Source organism: Hyposmocoma kahamanoa, unplaced genomic scaffold, assembly GCF_003589595.1.
Source record: "Hyposmocoma kahamanoa isolate Upper Pololo Valley unplaced genomic scaffold, ASM358959v1 63, whole genome shotgun sequence".
NCBI lineage: Eukaryota > Metazoa > Arthropoda > Insecta > Lepidoptera > Cosmopterigidae > Hyposmocoma > Hyposmocoma kahamanoa.
The window spans coordinates 11,383,070-11,401,316 of record NW_020653851.1 but is presented as its reverse complement, the minus strand read 5'-3'; the positions used below and the strand labels follow the sequence as shown (position 1 = coordinate 11,401,316).

Sequence of the window (18,247 nt, the reverse complement as noted above, 5' to 3'; positions counted from 1 at the left end):
CACAACTTATTGTTGTATTGAGTATTGGCGGGAAAATAAAAAATATTTTCGAGCTCATTCATTCGACGTTTATTGATTCGACATCACACTTTATATTTTTAAAAAACATTTAAAATTTTGAAATTTTCGTTTCTGTTCGGCCACCTTGATATCTTAAACTACTCTTCAGAGCTACAACAACACTACCACCTACGATAAAAGTATCTTAGAGTAGAAGTAACTGCTGTATTTGTAAAGTCACAAGGTCATTGCATGGACAATATTTGTAAATATTCCACTTTCTCTACGTATTATACATAATTTTGGAACTTTTAGTATCTAAAACTGCCACTAGTTCACTATTTACACTAAATAATGTAATTGACTGTAATCATATGATTATATATATATATGAAGGAACCTTTATATATATCGTCTCTAAATACAATAACAAATCAAGGCCTTTCGTATGCTACAGCTATTCGTAGCCAATTGTAATTTGGTTACACAGGATCCACTTCGAAGCCTACGTCACATTCCTCTACGCCTACCAAATCGTATTTCGATGTAATTCGCATTTTCACGTAAAGTAATCTACAGACAGGCATGTTCCATATTGTACGATATTTATATACAAAATACAGTGACTACTTAAAGAAAACTCACTCACAAAATAAAATATAAAGATTACAAAAACATTAACGTTCCAATATTTATAAAATATTTGAAGAAAATTTTCGGCTACGTAATTTTATTCTCTTTGGAAAACTTAATAACAATTTTCGTCTACAGAGTAGTAGCATAAGATTGACTTCCAAAGATTGGCAAACCAACGAATAATAATAATAATTAAGTAAGTACAAGATACTGTTCGCTTTAATTATTGTCATTAATTTCTAAAAGAATCTAGTCTACCGTGCAGTACACTGTGGAACAGAAATAAATATGTCTTTATGCTGTCATTGTGGAGTCACTAAATATCAGTAGCTCGGAGGTGCTATAAGGATATTGAATATAAAGGAAAATAAATGTTAGTGCCGTGATTGGAGCCGGCGAGGCACATTAAGCGGCATGGGGCTGGACGCGTGCCAGGATCACCGATATTGTCTCGCTGCAAGAATACCCAAGCCATTTCTCTTCATTACTACTACTCCAAGTACGCTTTAAAACACAATACACGTTTCATTTGATATGATACGCCCACAAAAAAAAAATAATTTTAATTTATGACTACATAAAATTACCGGCTCACCTATTCGGCTTAGTTAAACGAACACCGAGCCCTATTATTGCGTAAAATCTGCGAGGCTAACTCGACCCACTCATTACATATTCCGTTTTGCCGAGCGAATATTTCGACAACAAACATTATGGTAATAGGGCCGCATAACGATCCATTTTACACCTGTTTACGTAAACACGCTGCCTAAGCGCGGAGACGATTTTCGCTAACTAAAACCTCATTCCGTGAATATAATAATGTACTCGACAGGACGTGATGTGGTAAATGCTTTTGATTCATTTGCATTAAGATTGACTTTATTATATTTGGATGTGACATTTTGTATACACTATACGTAATCTATGTTATATAATTATTATGTATATAAAAGTAAATTCGTTTGCCTAATTGATTATACAGAATATAAACAAAAGTTCACCAAGTCTACCCATCTTGTATAATAGAGAAGTCTAGGTTATTTTATGAAAATTTGTTAGTACCATTCATTATTCGTTTTAAGTTGGTCTTTATATAATATTTGTTTAAAATTTCACAACTTAGAATTCAAATTACCATTACTATTCCTTATTGTCAATGTCATGTTTCAGAAGCTCGATGTGCAATGAGAACCATTCGACTCATTCATTTCATACAAATAAAAATTTTGTCTTTCAAAAAGAAAAATGATTTGCCAGTCTTATTATCCTTTTTTTGAACAAGAAACCCACATCAAATATTCCGCGCTAGGGCAGCGCTACTGCACTAGCGTGGATTATTTTCCAAGGTATCCAAATATAAAATATAAATGTATAAATATCCAAATAAGGTATATATATTATATAAACTATATAGTTTATAAGGTATATATATATTATATAAACTATATAGTTATAATATAGTTTATATAATATATATATAAACTTGGAAATTTCATAGAACCGATACAAAATTTATATTTTTGCCAACGAAGATATCATCATTATCGACCAATTTATACGTCCCTCTGTTGGGCATCGCTTTAAGCGAGGGTTCAGGGCATAACCCGCTACATTGGTCCAATGCGGGTTGGAGACTTCTCACGTTTTCCAAGGGTTGTGAACCTTCTTCGACATGCAGGTTTCATCACGATGTTTTCCTTCACCGAAAATTTAAAATTAAATTCTAACATAAATTCCGAGAAACTCAGAGACGCGAGCCCGAATTCGAACCCACGGTCTCTGTTTCAGAGGCGTGTTTAAACCATTAGGCTACATCGGCTTCTTTAATTTTAATAGTTATCAAATGCATAGAAATAACATATATATAATATTTTTATGCATTAGATAACGATTAAAATTAAACTCAAAGGAACCATTTATTAGTTCTGAACTAATGGAGATCAAAATGAAACGAGACGTCTTGTCTTCCTTTCGTCTTGGTGGAGTCGAGAACACTTAATTGATTGATATAATTGATGTAGCTACATACACATTTCTCTCCAATTATAGTAGTTTTTAACTATTTTTTTTGGTTTATTTATTTTAATTTATGTGAAGAGTGTACAGCTCACACGTAATACATAATAACGCACACACTCAACATAGCCCCACACTAGGAAAACCCTGTATCGCAGATGCCATGGATACACACAAAGACAACCACAAATTACACCCAAACTCACGAGAGACATAAATGTAGGCCATACAAATATTTCTCTCGGCCCGGGAATCGAACCCAGGAGCTCTGGGTGGCAGTCCAGCATGAGAACCGTACCACCTACGGAGGCAATTGACTTTTACAACGTGTATTTAAATCTGATTAATGAAATGCCAAATAAAAGCTTCCACATAATATGAACGTAAGAAAATAACATTACAAAAACACAAACTAACTCGTCCATGAAAACACAACAGTCGATTAATAAGGAGTTAATAAGGAGTTAATAAGGAGTTATTAGTCAAATAGTTTTTATATTCTTAACGCTGTTGCAGAAAATGTTTGTGCTACTGGCGTTATTGAATTGGTTAAATCATGTTAATGATCTTGGTAGACAACTATTAATTGACAATTAGTACAACTAAATGGAATACGGAGCAAATTATACTTACGAAATGTCCTAACTGGAACTTTGAGTATAATATTACTGAGTAGCTGTACAATCAATCATATTCTATTCAATGTACCTACAGCAAAAAAACAGGCATCAGTTATTATTATCCGCGTATATACAGGTAACAGATAAATTTTCCACAACAAGGAATGTACTCCAAATGGGACAATTTAAATTTGTAACTTAAAAGTCTAGTAAATTTCTTCTGTATTTTTTCAATACTGTTGGAGTTAGGTATCGTAGCATGAATTTCCCAATTTGCGATGCATACTCAAGTTGACTACGAACATAAGTGCAATAAAGAATTTTCCGGCCGGAAGCCGGAAGACGTCTACTGCTGAACATAGGCCTTCCGGTTCATGGTCTCCATTCGATAACCTTTATGTATAACTCTCAAATCTGATCCAGAGGTGTTTCTAATAAGATTACATCTTTCTGTTTTCTAGTTAAAGTTAAAAACATTTCGCTTTCGAGAAAGTTAATGTAATACCATTTTGACATATTTAAATCGAGTTTTTAGCTGTCCGTTTGTCTAGAACCTGGTAAAAGAATCGCGTCTGAGGTATTATTAACAACTTTAAAAATTTTGATGTCATCCGTGAATAAAAAATTTGTAATTTAAAAAACACGATCCGATATCTTTTATACACATTACAAATAAAAGGGGACTTAATAATGAACCTCAGAGAATACCAGAAGGATGAATTAACCCACAAAAAAGCATAGAGTACCACCAACTGAGATCTACACAGAAAATAAGATGTCAACCATCTAAACAGATCACCACGTATACCAAGAGTTAATAATTTAGATAGTAGAAGGTCATAACCTTCTTTTATATAGTATATACCATAATCTATACGATCGAATGCCTTGCTATAATTATACACAGTATCAATTTGATTACCCTCGTCCTTATTATAAGTCAAAAACTCATTGAAACACCTAAATTTGAGACCGTGGGGCTACCTCGAAGAAAGCCATGTTGTTGCGGTATAAAACTTGACTTAATAAACTCATAAAGCTTATTGAACACAACTCGTTCCAGGACTTTAGCAAGTATACATAATTTAGAGATAATGATGAAATATACAGCGTACAAAAACAATCTGCTAAACCATTATGACTGAATCGCTACATAGCTTTATGTCAATGTTGACATTAGGCTACGTTAAAATACCCGACATTATAAAACAAAATTCTTAAAAACAAGAATTTCTGATTTTGTATTTCAATTGGTAGTTACTGCATGAAAAAAAATTTAATTTTTTGCCGGGTGCTTAAAGAGCTGCAAGAATGATTTGCAGTACCACGTTGATCGCAACCAAAATATCATTGCGATACATTATAGCGGTATACATAGTGTAATCCAAAAGCAGCACGGGGCTTGGGAAAAACTCTGCTTTAAAATAAAACTATAAAATTCATTAGCATAACTGAAATTAATAGAGCATTATTTTCTTTCTAAAAAAATAAATCGTAAGTACGCTACTTTATCTTTTCTTGGCATTAAGTAAACATACACAAATAATTGGATTTATCTGCAGAGCAACATGATATAGCACGTAAATCTCTTTAGGACTTTCGAGCGAGCCAACTTTTTTACGTATATAATATTATTGAAACCAACGTATTATAAAAAAATCAATATTTTGTTTAATTAAACTATAAAGTTTAAACTCGCTATTAATCACATAAAATGTTAAAGCACAATTCATCACGCAGGTTCCTAAATAGTGCAACGGTAAAAATATGTTGACTTGTTAAGTGAACAAATTACTTTAATAAATAACTAAATAATTGAACTTAAGATATTTAAAAAAAATCGTTCCATATGTATAGTTTTATGAATTTAAGGACTTATTTGTTACTTGTTGTTCAATAATAAAATATATCTATGCAATAGCATACCTCCAAATGAGAATTAATAATGCAACTCAAAATAAATATGATGATGTCCCCAATCGCATATCGATACCGCAGATATATGTATATCTAGATAGACGCCGCAAGTACCGCAATTTGTATGAAAACCAAGCGTGCCACATTTTTTGGACCCAATAAAACGTCACAAGAACTATTTAATGATGGAAACCTCCTTCATGTCGCTCTACATCGATTGATTGAACGGGATACGCATAAAGACGCGTATTTCATTCAATTAGTCGATTCTAAATATAGGTAGAATAATTATTGTTCAAGTATTTGTTGATTGCAAGTATGCATACGCATGAGGCATGCACCGATGATACGGCGTTTACGGTTATTTTTACGGAGTTTATCAATAACTTCCGGCAAACAAATGGTCGTGTACCAATCACTATTCACTGCACAACGATTCTCCAAAGCAACAGTAGCCACGTGTCCAGTTTTATAAAAAAAAAGAAGCAATCATCCACTTAGAGGCACTTTGCACGCGCAACACTTTGGTTGGTTTCGGCCACAGACTTCCGTGGTTTCGGCTCATCACGAAAGACCCATACGCTCGATTGCTGCTTTAATCCATATTTCGTCACTTGTTAATATGTCCCACACCAAATTTGACGCCCCTTCGTTGAATCTGGTAAGCATGGCATTGCATCGAGTGACGCGATCCGTTTTTTGAGCCTCAGTCAAATTGTGTGGGATCCACCGAGAGCACAGCTTTTTCACACCCAAATGTTTGAGTATTATTGATTGTATTTGACTCATGCCTATGCCAAAAGATGCCGAAATCTCATGGTATACCACATATCTGTCTGTTTTGATGATACGGCGCACAGCATCGATGTTTTTGTTGTTCACAGCAGTGGACGGGCGACCATGACCAAATTCGTCACTGAGATTCACACGTCCGCGTTTGAATGCAAACCAGCTATAAATAGTCATCTTGTATGGTGCTTTATCGCCAAAAGCAGTTTGAAGCCGAGCAAAGGTCCGCTGAGCTGTTAAGTTACACTTAAAGTCGTAGAAAATCATACTACAAAAATTTTCACGAGTTAAATCCATGATGAGGTTAGACAACCAATTTCTAAAATGACGCCACACTGTAAAAACAAGTGTCAGTCACATGAAACAAACTGTATTCTACAGTCAAAGAGTACCATTTCCAAATGTTGGAATTATGTTTTAAATATTGTTTATGTAAGTGGCTAATTCCGGAAACTTATAGTGCTCCTTATCTATACACGATGTTCAACGGTATCGAAATACAAATTGTAATTGTAAATAAAACGAACAACCTGAGATGAGTTATAATTAGGTAGGTGCTTACATTAAAAGGGGGTGTCCCCTTCTCAGGAGATGTGTCTTAGAACAAATTCTAGGTAATTACGTTGTTTCCATAATTGAAAATTATACTAAAACACACATGGGAATACAATGTAAAAGCATAATATTTGATTAATATTTAATAATTATTTTGATAAAATTATAACTTTGAACATAATATTTGGTAATTATTTTGATAAACGTAATAGAAAAACTTGCATTACAATAGTTGCAACCTAATTAAAATTCTTACGTTTGCGCGGTCTCCTTGCTGCTTATAAAGGACAAGAAGAAACAATCTATAATTGACTCTCCACAGACTTTTTGGGTTGTTCGATGTAAAATATGGCTTTTTGTGTTTTAATGTATTCATAATAGTAATGTTATTTAACATTACAAGATTATAGGACCTTCTTTTTATAATTTTTATTAAAATCTTTAATAGAAACTTCCTTTCACCAAGTTGTCTTTTAAAAACCTACACTGCAATTGTAAAGTGCGAGCGTACGTGCACATGTATAGCTATTATGGAAACCACCGATTCTCCCCTACCAAGACACAACTATACGCTTAGCTGCTACAAGCTATGAAGTACACACTCTACTCTGGAGATTTATGTAAGAGTGACGAGCACTCATTGCGGCGCACCCTTCGTCCCATTGTTGACTCCTGTGTGATATACAAATTTACTCCACACCTATGTTACTACTACTACAACCATATTTACCTAACTAAAGATAATTAGTATAAAGTGTTTTTTTTTTTGAACATTAATTTATTATTAGTTTACATAGGAAAATAGCATCGAAATATAAAATGATGACGTACTTTAGTATCATTTAAAGTAACATTGTAGAACAAGAATTGAGTATGGGTTTCACCACTTTTGCACTAATAGCTTCAATATCCTATCATAATATTCACTTAAGTTAGGTATTTCTATCTTTGAAGTCGATCCTCGTTTGATAGTTATTCGATGTTTTTGACAGCTAGCGTATTTAACTAGTGTTATTTTCTCTTCCAAGGGCAAATCACACAGTAAACACGTGCAATACTGTTTTTCTCAATAAGCCGCAACTACGACAACTTGAGACCTCATTTCACCTCATCCCCAGCGATTCGAGTTAACGAGCTTTTGCCGCACTATATTTGTATCTCAAATCAGCGCCACGTTGTGTCGCAATCTGACGGCAGTTGTTACACCGACTTCGTGATATTTTATTCATCTAAACCTACGTAAAATCAACATGCCATACCTGACTGACATTTCAAGCAGGAGACGAGCATTTTCATTCTACTGTGAACGCTTACACCACGCTGTTAATAGAATATCTATGAGCCGCTCCTAAAATGTTCGCACGCCTAATCTATTAAGCACGTATTATAACACATATGTATATGTAAATAGGTAGTTAGTGTCTTGTTGAAGTGTAAGTAGGTAATATTATAGAGACAAAACCAATAGTTGTATAACATGCCTAATAAAGCAAAAAATGCAGAGAAATATTAGAAGCTCAAATAAAAGAACAAATGCCCAAACAAGTCCAGTAATTTTCCCCAAAAGTGTTTTCGTGCATTTCTTTTCACATTTACCTAAGACCATTTTGTCATTAACCGCCGTCGAAAAACAAGAAAGGAAAAAATGTGTCGAACTATTGGTCAGTTTTCCTCTTGCTTGGAGCAAAATACCTGCGTCACGTTAACTGCCGCTATAAATCTGCCCGACTTCCGTGGAGATTTCTCCTCGGGACGCCTTCTCCAACAAACTTTTAGTACGTGTGCTCTGGGCAGCCTGCCGCTACCGAGTGCTCCTACAAATTTTTGCTAAATTATAACCAAATATCCACTTCTAGTACTCTTAACGTTTAATGGACTCTTTATTCGGCGTATCAGTAATTGAGGAAAATTTTCTGATATTTACGCAACGATATTCTGCCTTTTTATAAACGAAAGATAAACATCCTGATGTTCGTTGTAATTCAACAATTATTCGAAAACTTTTCTCTCGAGACGTCTATATTGAATACTATTGATAAATATTATTTTGCGTACTATATCGCGAAATGGACATGATTTAGTCATGACGAAAACGAATATTTCCCTTCTCGGCATTTTTTTTTATAAGCCCCGCACTAATAAAATCACACATGGTTATGTTCTTCGAATTGATGTTAATTGCCAACGATCTTTCCGACTTCAGCATTGTTTGTAAATACATTTATTTACGACATAGTATTTCATCCTGTCCACGGATGTCAACAACATTTTTTTTTACTTTATGTATCAGTATACTTTGCATTGTTGAGTATGCATGCCTACGCAAATTGGTTTTTTGCATCATGTTTGTAAATTAATTTCCGCCCTCATACATTTTAATTTTTTTGTGGTTTTTGACTTATTTAAATTTTTTTTGTAGTTGTAATTTACTGTGACGTTGGTGTCGGTTTGTTGAGAGATTTTTCCATCTGCCATGACAATTTTAACTTGCGAACTCGGGACGGGATTCTTCCAGTACATACATTCACATGGCTGGGTGTTGTACATTATATTCACAGTAAGTAATATGAATGCTTATCAGATCTAACATTTGGTTATTGTAGCGAAGTCTTTATTTGTATATATATAATTAAATGGTACCTTATTGTTGAATCGTAGAGGAACGTTAGGAGGAATTGATACATGCGAGTGTGGTCGTAGTAGACATACAAATACGTAATAGTGAATATGTACAGTTGTACGTATGAAGCAGCGAGTAAACCAGCCTGTATAGTCTATAATCACATAACAATACATACAGTAGAAGTCGCGGAGTACCGCAAACTTGAGCTCAGTTCGCTATTTTGGCTTGGAGAGTTATGGTCGTGTCAATTATCACGCGCAAAACCTCAAAAATCGAAGAAAAATTTTCTTACTACCTCGCTACTTTGGAGTGCAAAAGCGATAGTCGCACTTTGAGATTTAAAATAGTACAATATTTTTGTAATAGAAATATTACAATATTTTTGTAATATTTTAATAATAGATTTAATATAATCATATACAGGTACCTATCTACTAAATCTATGATTTTAATAAATTTTCAATTTTCTGTTTATTGCACTCATTTTTTTGTTAAAAGAAATTAAAGTAAACCTTACGCCGCTGCAATATGGTCGCTTCTTTTTTGGAGAACTGTGCAACATCTCGAATTCGTCGTCGTTTAGCTTATAACCGCTAGATAGCAGCACATTAATTAAAATTTCAATATAAAATCTAAATGTTAACTTGCAATAATAGAACTTTCAACGATATGCCAACAGGGTAAACTTTAAATTATATCAACAGAATTTGTTATTCTTTTAAAATTTGAAACTACGACCAATCAGTAGCAAGATTTCATAGTGTTTCAAATTATAAATAATTATGTGAGGATTGGCGACAGCGGTTCTAATAGTAAATGAGGCTTAAGACACTTCCATTGTTTTTTCTTCCGTGTCTGTAACGCTCTATTTTATTCAAGGCGATGATCTACCCACCTCTATTAGAATGAGTAGAACTACAATATACGTATGTTTCCATACAAGAAATATTTAAATTCGGCACTATACCTTTATCATACTTTAAAAATATTGCATTTAATACAATTTTGGTTGAAGTCGCAAAAACGAGGGATATCCAGATTCTGAGTTAGGATTGGCAGCCTGCGCCTGGAGCAGCTGTTCAGCAGAACTGCCCAATGCTGCGTTTTTAAGCTTCTGGGCACACGAGACACGTATTGAAGGTCTCGTGAGTCGAGCATCCCCTTCTTCTTTCATTGTGTTGATAATCGCTCCTGTATGCATAAACCATAACACCAGCGGGAAAGACACTGATTCAGTTGATAACCCTTTGTTCTGCCTTCCTTGCTCACTAATTACTAAACGAATGGTTTACAAGTGGCGTCTCACGTGAATACACCATTGAACCTACAAAACTCCCAAAACTTGTTCGAGCTTAAAACACGAGCCATTATCGCCTACTAACTTATGCCGAACGTCGTAAAGTGAAATGACTCGTATAATTTATAATCAGCACAGCGTTTGTGGTTTTATTTTTATGTCCGCAATCACAAAATATATAGGACCCAAATAAATCGCTGCATGGATCCTATAAAATGGTACGCTGGAAGCTAAGTACGATCGCAAAAGGGCCGGGCGTAGCCTAACGCAGATGACACACGCGCCGTTGAGCCATATAACTTTATCACTTGGCGCCAAAATCACTACGTGACAAAACTATATATTGATAACAGAGCTATCTATTTTCATATTATTACTCTAATTGTAACCTAGTTACGACAACGTTTTAACTTAACTTTCATCATTATCTCTTCACTGTCACCCCCGTTTCATGTAACCGATAGCATTGATAAATAGTGCCGTTTGAAATGTCGTTATGTCACTGGATGAGACTGGCTGGTGACTTCATCTATTACGAAGTTTAAATAACAGCGAGCTCTACACTGGTGGTCGCGATTGGTGGTAAGTGGTGCTAGTCATGGAATTGGGTTTTTTCCGTTACAATGATGACGGTAACAATACACGCGCACGAAAAACCGACCTTACTGACCCTTCATAAGTGTTACATTTTGTAGTCAAACGCAGCTAAAATCACAACATAACGTTGCAAACGATTTGTCGAGGCTTCTAATATACCGTTGCCCGAAAATCGTACTTCTCTGACTTCGTGCCAATCGCATGTCCTGTAAAATATTTACGAAACTGAGTATTTAAAAAAATCGATTATCTTTTTGACAGGTACTCTTCTTAGGTATACTTTTCATTAAAAAAACTTGAGTATAATTTTACTTAAAAAAGAAAATGGTTCAGATTATCTCATTATGCGTTTAGATACATAATGACAATTATCATCTCACTCTGAAAATACGACTCGCCGCCGCCACCTCGCGTTTTATCATATAATGTCACTGGATAAAATCGCAGCAAAACATTAGAGAGGCGTCTACCGTAATAATGTATTTCAACACAATAATGTCCTTAGAAGCTTTTTCAGATTCCATCGCTCAAAACTACTTAGACTTAAAGAAAGATCTTTATGAAATTATATAGAAAATACGCTCCTGGAACGAAATTCTTAAAGACTGCAATTCGGCTAAATTAATTAAGACCCAGAGCGTAAATAATAATACACTTATTCAGGCTTTTTTAAAATTCCGTTTTATTAATTACGTAACCAAGGTAAGTAATTTCATTTCGACGAAAGGAACACTTGTCCTTTCAAGGAGTCGCACTTGAATCCCATAAGAGCTGTAACATTCTTTCATACGAGTCTTCTCAGCTTAACTGAATTTGAAATTAAAATGTCATAAAAAGCGTGTACTTCGGAAAGGAAGTCCAAATGACGGCTGAATTCGGAGGACAAGAGGCAGATAAATGCACTTGTTTGATATGGTACTAATCAGATACTCATGATCTTTGACGTCATTCGTTTACGAGATAGCGTCTCACAAACAAGTAATTCCGAAAGAAAACTGCAATTATGGAGCAAATCGAGTTTCGTGTTGTTCTCAAAATCCTCACCAAGCAAGGAGAAGTACGAAAACCAAGGTAGGAGCCGCTTATCGGGGATCTATGCTCAGATAAAACAATTATTTAAAAGTGGCATGATCTTTTGAAGCTACTTCGCGCCCTCTTGGGCCGGCCGGTCAATTGAGGTCATCATATTATGTCTGATATGATGACCTCAATTGACCTCAATTGATCATTGATCAAGTCTAAATTAATATTCGAAGATGTTCTTCTAAAGAGGAACCAGCATTTTGAGGCACCTAATCGCTGGTCCACCCATCTCGCACACTCTGGCCCTATTCTCCAGCAATTGTTATATATAGAAGCATTTGCTCTCTGTATTAACCATTCATTTACACGTGCAGCGATTCGGAGAGCTACGGAAACTGGCTTAGGCTAGCGAGCCAAATAGCATAGCATAGTGTGATCGACATACTGATTTAATCACATACTGATTTAGAGGCTAAGATTAGAATGGTTAGTTAGATGGATAATTGAGGTTATAGTTAGAATAGTTTAGCGACTTCATCGCGTATGCATCGCGTTTGCATCGCGTTTGCATCGCTGCTGAACGTCGCCGTGTGTAATCGCCCTTACATACGATTTGTTCGTCAAAATAGAATAAAGAGACGTATATTTAACATTTGTTGGTATCTAAATCTAATCTAAACTCAAAATATAATAATTATGGGTATGTCAAGATCAATAAAGTTCTTTATGCTGGTAAATGTGCAGACATTTCGATGACCCCACCGAATGAACGTGTATTAACTATACGTGATTCACTATGTATAGAGTCGATTTTTGCCTTCAATGCTTTTTGTTAGGTACAAAGTTATTTTAATATTATAAGCAATCACCAACAGTACAAAATTAACATAGTAAATGTACTATCTCACCAATAACATTCATGTAAAAAAGGGGCTAAATTCAGATAAAAATAAATTCAGAACAACGAACAATTGGCTCAATCAGTTTGGCCGATAATAGAATTTGAATCTAAATGGGTGCCAACGTCAATTAAAGCTCCGTGATATTCATCTACAGAAATATGTAACAATGGTGGCAATTGAAAGCAATAATAGTAAGTAAATATATTACGTCATTCCAATCTAATGGTATGTGATTTATAAAAACATTTCCGAGTACACAACGATATATTTCTTTAAATGCTTATATCGCAGCTTTATAAGAATAGTGGATACGAATTATTAACTCTGTAATTTGCACCCATGGTGTAATAAGGCCACATTCATACTTTTTTATGATACCTAGTGACGAGACGAACAAGTTGTGCGTCTGGTAGAAAGCGACACGCCTGTCCATGACAGTTGCAGTGCCACTTGTAGTGGCACTCCTACTGCACACGTCACTCTAAGTATCAGTTGACAAGTCCCATGTAACTGTAATTTCACCAGCACCCTTACCGTTCAAAACCGGAACGCAGTAATGCTCACATTACTGCTTGGCGACAGAAATAGCTAAGGTGGCAGTACTTCCCTGGACGAACTCTTTCACAAGGCGTTCTACTGCTGCTGATAAATGACAAAATGTTTTTTTTTCAGCAGAGAAGTTTAAAGATTCTACGACTCAACTTTTTATGCTTACATATGAGAGTTCAAAAAATTTACCCATACATAATTTGTGTCATGTAGTTCGTATTATTTTTATGATTTCCATGTGATTAAAGCACCTCTGACGTATTGTTCATCATCACTTGTTGCTTTCTTATACCAAGGGAACGAATGAATACTATTATCATATCATCTCAATTCGAAACAAAATATGGCAAATTTTATTATGAATAAACACGTAAAAATTGCCAATAGCCGTATTGGCATGGATATATCACGAAAAATCGAAATAAGGTAAAGGGACTCCGTTTTGTGGAGAATAGACATGCCTGCATTTTGGTAGCGTTAAAATTTACAAGATTGGAATCACCGCAATCAGAGACCGCCTTAAGTGTCAAATCCAAACGATTACCGTTTCAGAAACTTTAATGGCCATTTCCCATAAGTTTACTTTTTCGTTTAGTCATTAAACGAAAAAATAAACTTATGTTTTGGTTTCAGTTTTAACATGCGGTAGAGTTTTTAATTTAATCTAGTTTCACAATTGACTGTTTTCTAGCCGTTCTTTCACGTATGCTCAATTACCTGACTCCTTGTTAAATTTCAAGTACTCTAATCTAGAGTAAGGATTCACAGAGTCTTTGATGAATCTTAAAAGTAATGATATTCGGACTTCACAATCTCGAGAACTATATGGCCTTCTTTTCAGTATTTGGGATTGTGAACAATGCCTTATTACACAAATAAAATTATAATTTCAAGTTAAAGATAGTTCAAATTATTTGTAATATGTCACACTTTTACTGAGCTGCCCGTTTTTTCTGATCGTTGGCTAATTTGAAGTTCGTTAGTAGTTATTAGTGCGTTTTCAATATCATCTTGCCTATTTACCCTTAACGTCATATAGCGCATTTATTCGATACGAATGTCATCGCGCTCACCCTGCGCGGCCGCCGCGCGGTCGCCAAACAGGGGTTAGCGGCGGCCGCCGCGCAGCGACCGCGCGCGTCTAACTGTCAAGGCAAAATACGCTCTATTTGTATAGCTTTTACGTTTTAATTTAAAAGAGCGTTCCGGACACGCGGTCTAGCCTGGCTAGAATTTGGTCTACGCGGCGGCACGCGCGGCGGCCGCGCGGTAATTTCATTGAGAGGAATTTAAATGTTGTTGCATAATAAATAGGATTCAGATTCGCCATTAATGTACATGAAGGCGTGGTAACTGGGCGATCGCCGCGCGGCAGTCGCGCGATAACTTTCTTCTCGTGTAACTGGGCGCTTACTGTTGTCAATAACATCATAATATTGTGTCATTGGGGCCGTGGTTGATACCTGGTGACCTATAGTACAGGTCCAAACTAGTTTAAGCATCAGTCTTCCTCAATTTAACTGTACGATGGTCCTTAGATTAATTATCGTGTAAAATCTATTGTTAATATGGAAAATAACTATAAATTATGTATTTGTATTTATTTTGTATTTTATTTAAATTAAATATTTATCAGCGCTATTGGTGTATATTCAAAGTACACTCTTCTTCTCAATTTTATAGTGACTAAAAAGACTATGTTCGCCAGTACAGCGCCTCGAGTTGTCTTAATTCACAGAGAGTTTGCTATTGGGACAATTGATTCATTGATAAATCTACCAAAACACCATAAACTGTAAGTGTGACTGTTAGCTTCCGTTGGAATTATTTACGGCAACTGGATTTTTTAACGTGCTATACACTTAAAACTTTGAGAATTATCAAAATTATAGTTTTAGATGCTCATAATTGGTATATGATTGTGTGCTCATTTCACTATTACTCTGGAAATACTGTCTTTTGAAAATGCGACATTATCATAGTATTGACAATGCAAAACCGTACCAAATTTTATATGCCCAAAAGTTTTAAAAGTTTACTCTGACGTTTCTATATTCTTAGTCTTATTTTTATTTACAGAGGTGACGTTACGTTCGGTGATTATAAACAAGATGAAGATGATTGTAAATTGAGCCAAAAGCAAGCAAAAATGGGATTGAAGTGTCCTAGAGCTTATATGATTATGCCAATATCTTTTGTAATTCCTCATCCTGAGTACCGCGCGTTTGTATTTACCTATTTTTTTGCAGCATCTTGATCATTTATGTTTAGTATTTATAACTAATTCCAGGCAAGTCTGTAAATATTCTCCATGAGTTGAGTTTCGAAACGAATCCTATATCCTTGAAAAAAAATCTGTTTCAGAATTCGTGTAAAAGACAGTATAGCTTTAGTTAAATTTATACGTCCCTTAGGATCTGGTAAGTTTTTTCTCATTATTATTAATGTATTGTAATTTCGTAATATAATATTACAGATAACCTTGTCATATTAACCTGATAAGGCAGCCTTGAAAGGTGCTTGAAAACTTTTGTCTTTAATGATACCAAGTGCCGGGACGAACAAGTCGTGCGTCTGGTGGTAAGCGACGTGCCTGTTCATGGGAGTTGCAATGCCAGTCAGAGCTTCAATACGCAAAAATCTGAAGAGCACTGCCACTGCACCCGTGACTCTGAGACGTAAGTTGGCAAGTCCCACGTGCTTGTAATTTCACCAGCACCCTCACCCTTCAAAGCCGGAACACAATATGGCTCACATTGTCGCTAAGCGGCACAAATGGGTAAGGTTTTTGTAATATTCCTTTTTACATATTCACTAATTACTATTATACTTATGATTTCAGATTACATGATGCCATTATGTCTGCCAAATTTGATGGCGCGGAAAACACTGCAAAAAAAAGCAATTTTCATGGTGGATTACGTGTCAAGTATGTTAAATAGTGTAATTTATTACCTACGTATTACTTTAAAGGATATCCTTCCTCTTGTAATTCACAATATTACCTAATCAAACAGATGTACCTGAAGATTTTGGAACGCAATCTATGGCCAAGAGAACATTACAACTATATACTGCATATGAGTGCAGAAAATTTCTCAATGTGGTACTGTATATACTTTATAAATCAGGTTTCAGTTTAAGCAAGGAGTATGCCACTTCATTTATAATTAGTTTCGTTTATAGGTAGACTCGGGAACGACGCACATATTTTGCACTACGGGATGCAGTATGCGAACGGGAACGCCTTTGGTGTTGCATGCCACTAATGGTTTGTTTGAGCTGGTGGGTATCTCGGCCCGCAGTGGATTATGCATCAAAGAATCTCAAAGAATTGCATTCAACGACCCACCTGCTGTATGGATAGACATATTTCCGTACAAATCTTGGATCATCAACGTTATCACTGCACATGTCATGCCTCTCCATTACCCGAACACTTTCCGGCTCACTCAGTATGATGATGGTAAATACATAATTTTTTTAAGATATCAAGTGGCGCGTCGGACAAGTCGTGCATCTGTTGGTAAGCGACACGCCTGTCCAAAGCAGTTACACTGCCGCTCAGAGCTTTATATCACAAATATTTGAAGGGCACTATCTCTGCGCCTGTCACCCAGAGATATACATTCACAAGTCTCACCTCATGTGCCTGTAATTTCACCAGCACCGTTTATCGTTTAAAACTGAAACGCAATAATGCTCACGTTACTGATTGGCGGCAGAAATAAGTAAGGTCGCAGTACTTTCCTTGACGCACTCTTTCGCAAAGAGCAGTAGAGCTCTGTGCGAACTGCTACTAATATTTTGTATCAATCAGCTTCTTACAACAATATCACTGTCACGTGTAATTGACGAAAACTTTAGAAAATACGTTTACACACGTTACAGGCCTCGGATTAACTAGAAGCTCTCTAAGACAAGCTAAAGACGAACGATTTCAATGGCGTGGCAACGTGTTTACTAAAGGAAATTGGTGTTTTGAAGTTGGCGAGAAAGCAAAACAACTAATATTTTTTTACTCTGAGCTATTTAGCTTTCATTCAGATTTAGAAGCCGACATTACCGTAGTATTACAGGTAGGTAGAGCATTTTTAGAGGTATTTATAAGCATAACAATGCTTATACATACCATACCTCTAAAAATGCATGTTGGTCAGTTTTATATTATCACAATTACATATATTCAAGAGAGTTCATGTAATAAGTACATTATAAAGAACAATGTCCAAGTTCCACACAGTCCTGGAACAGGTAAAAAAAGTTGACGTCTATCAATCGCAGGTACAGGGTTTCATTAGTATTTCCATATAAGTTATAAGTTATATGGGATTTATATTTTTTACCATGGAAAGTTAATTTAAGCAACATTTCTTTCTGAGGTTATGTTAATAATTAACATTAATATAAAATATATGTACGCGTGACTTTGTTTTACAAAGTTAAATCATGTTCAAAAGTAGGCACAGTCGAGAACACATCAAAAGTAATGAATCACTGCGATTTAGCATAATTTATCCAAGAAGATACGATTTTCTTTTAAATACTTGATATTAATGATATGCATTGTTTGCATTTTATTTTACGTTCAAAATAAATTACTTAAACAAATTTGTGCCAAACGTAGCACAAATTTGATTTTTCCGTTTAATTGCAAGTCTCGTTTACACTTAACATGATTTCGCCAACGGTGAGACAATTTTATCTAAAGTTTTCTGAC

General features: G+C 35.3%; 1 protein-coding gene across 1 annotated transcript; it reads left to right on the top strand.

The window, feature by feature from the left end:
* The first annotated feature begins 1,030 nt into the window (after positions 1 to 1,030).
* On the top strand, positions 1,031 to 16,670 carry LOC113229967. The gene is made up of 6 exons (XM_026463664.1): positions 1,031 to 1,135; positions 15,211 to 15,322; positions 15,607 to 15,750; positions 15,892 to 15,947; positions 16,370 to 16,456; positions 16,666 to 16,670. Exons 1-6 carry the CDS (start codon positions 1,051 to 1,053, stop codon positions 16,668 to 16,670), a joined length of 489 nt encoding a protein of 162 aa, XP_026319449.1. The 5' UTR covers positions 1,031 to 1,050.
* Positions 16,671 to 18,247: the final 1,577 nt, after the last annotated feature.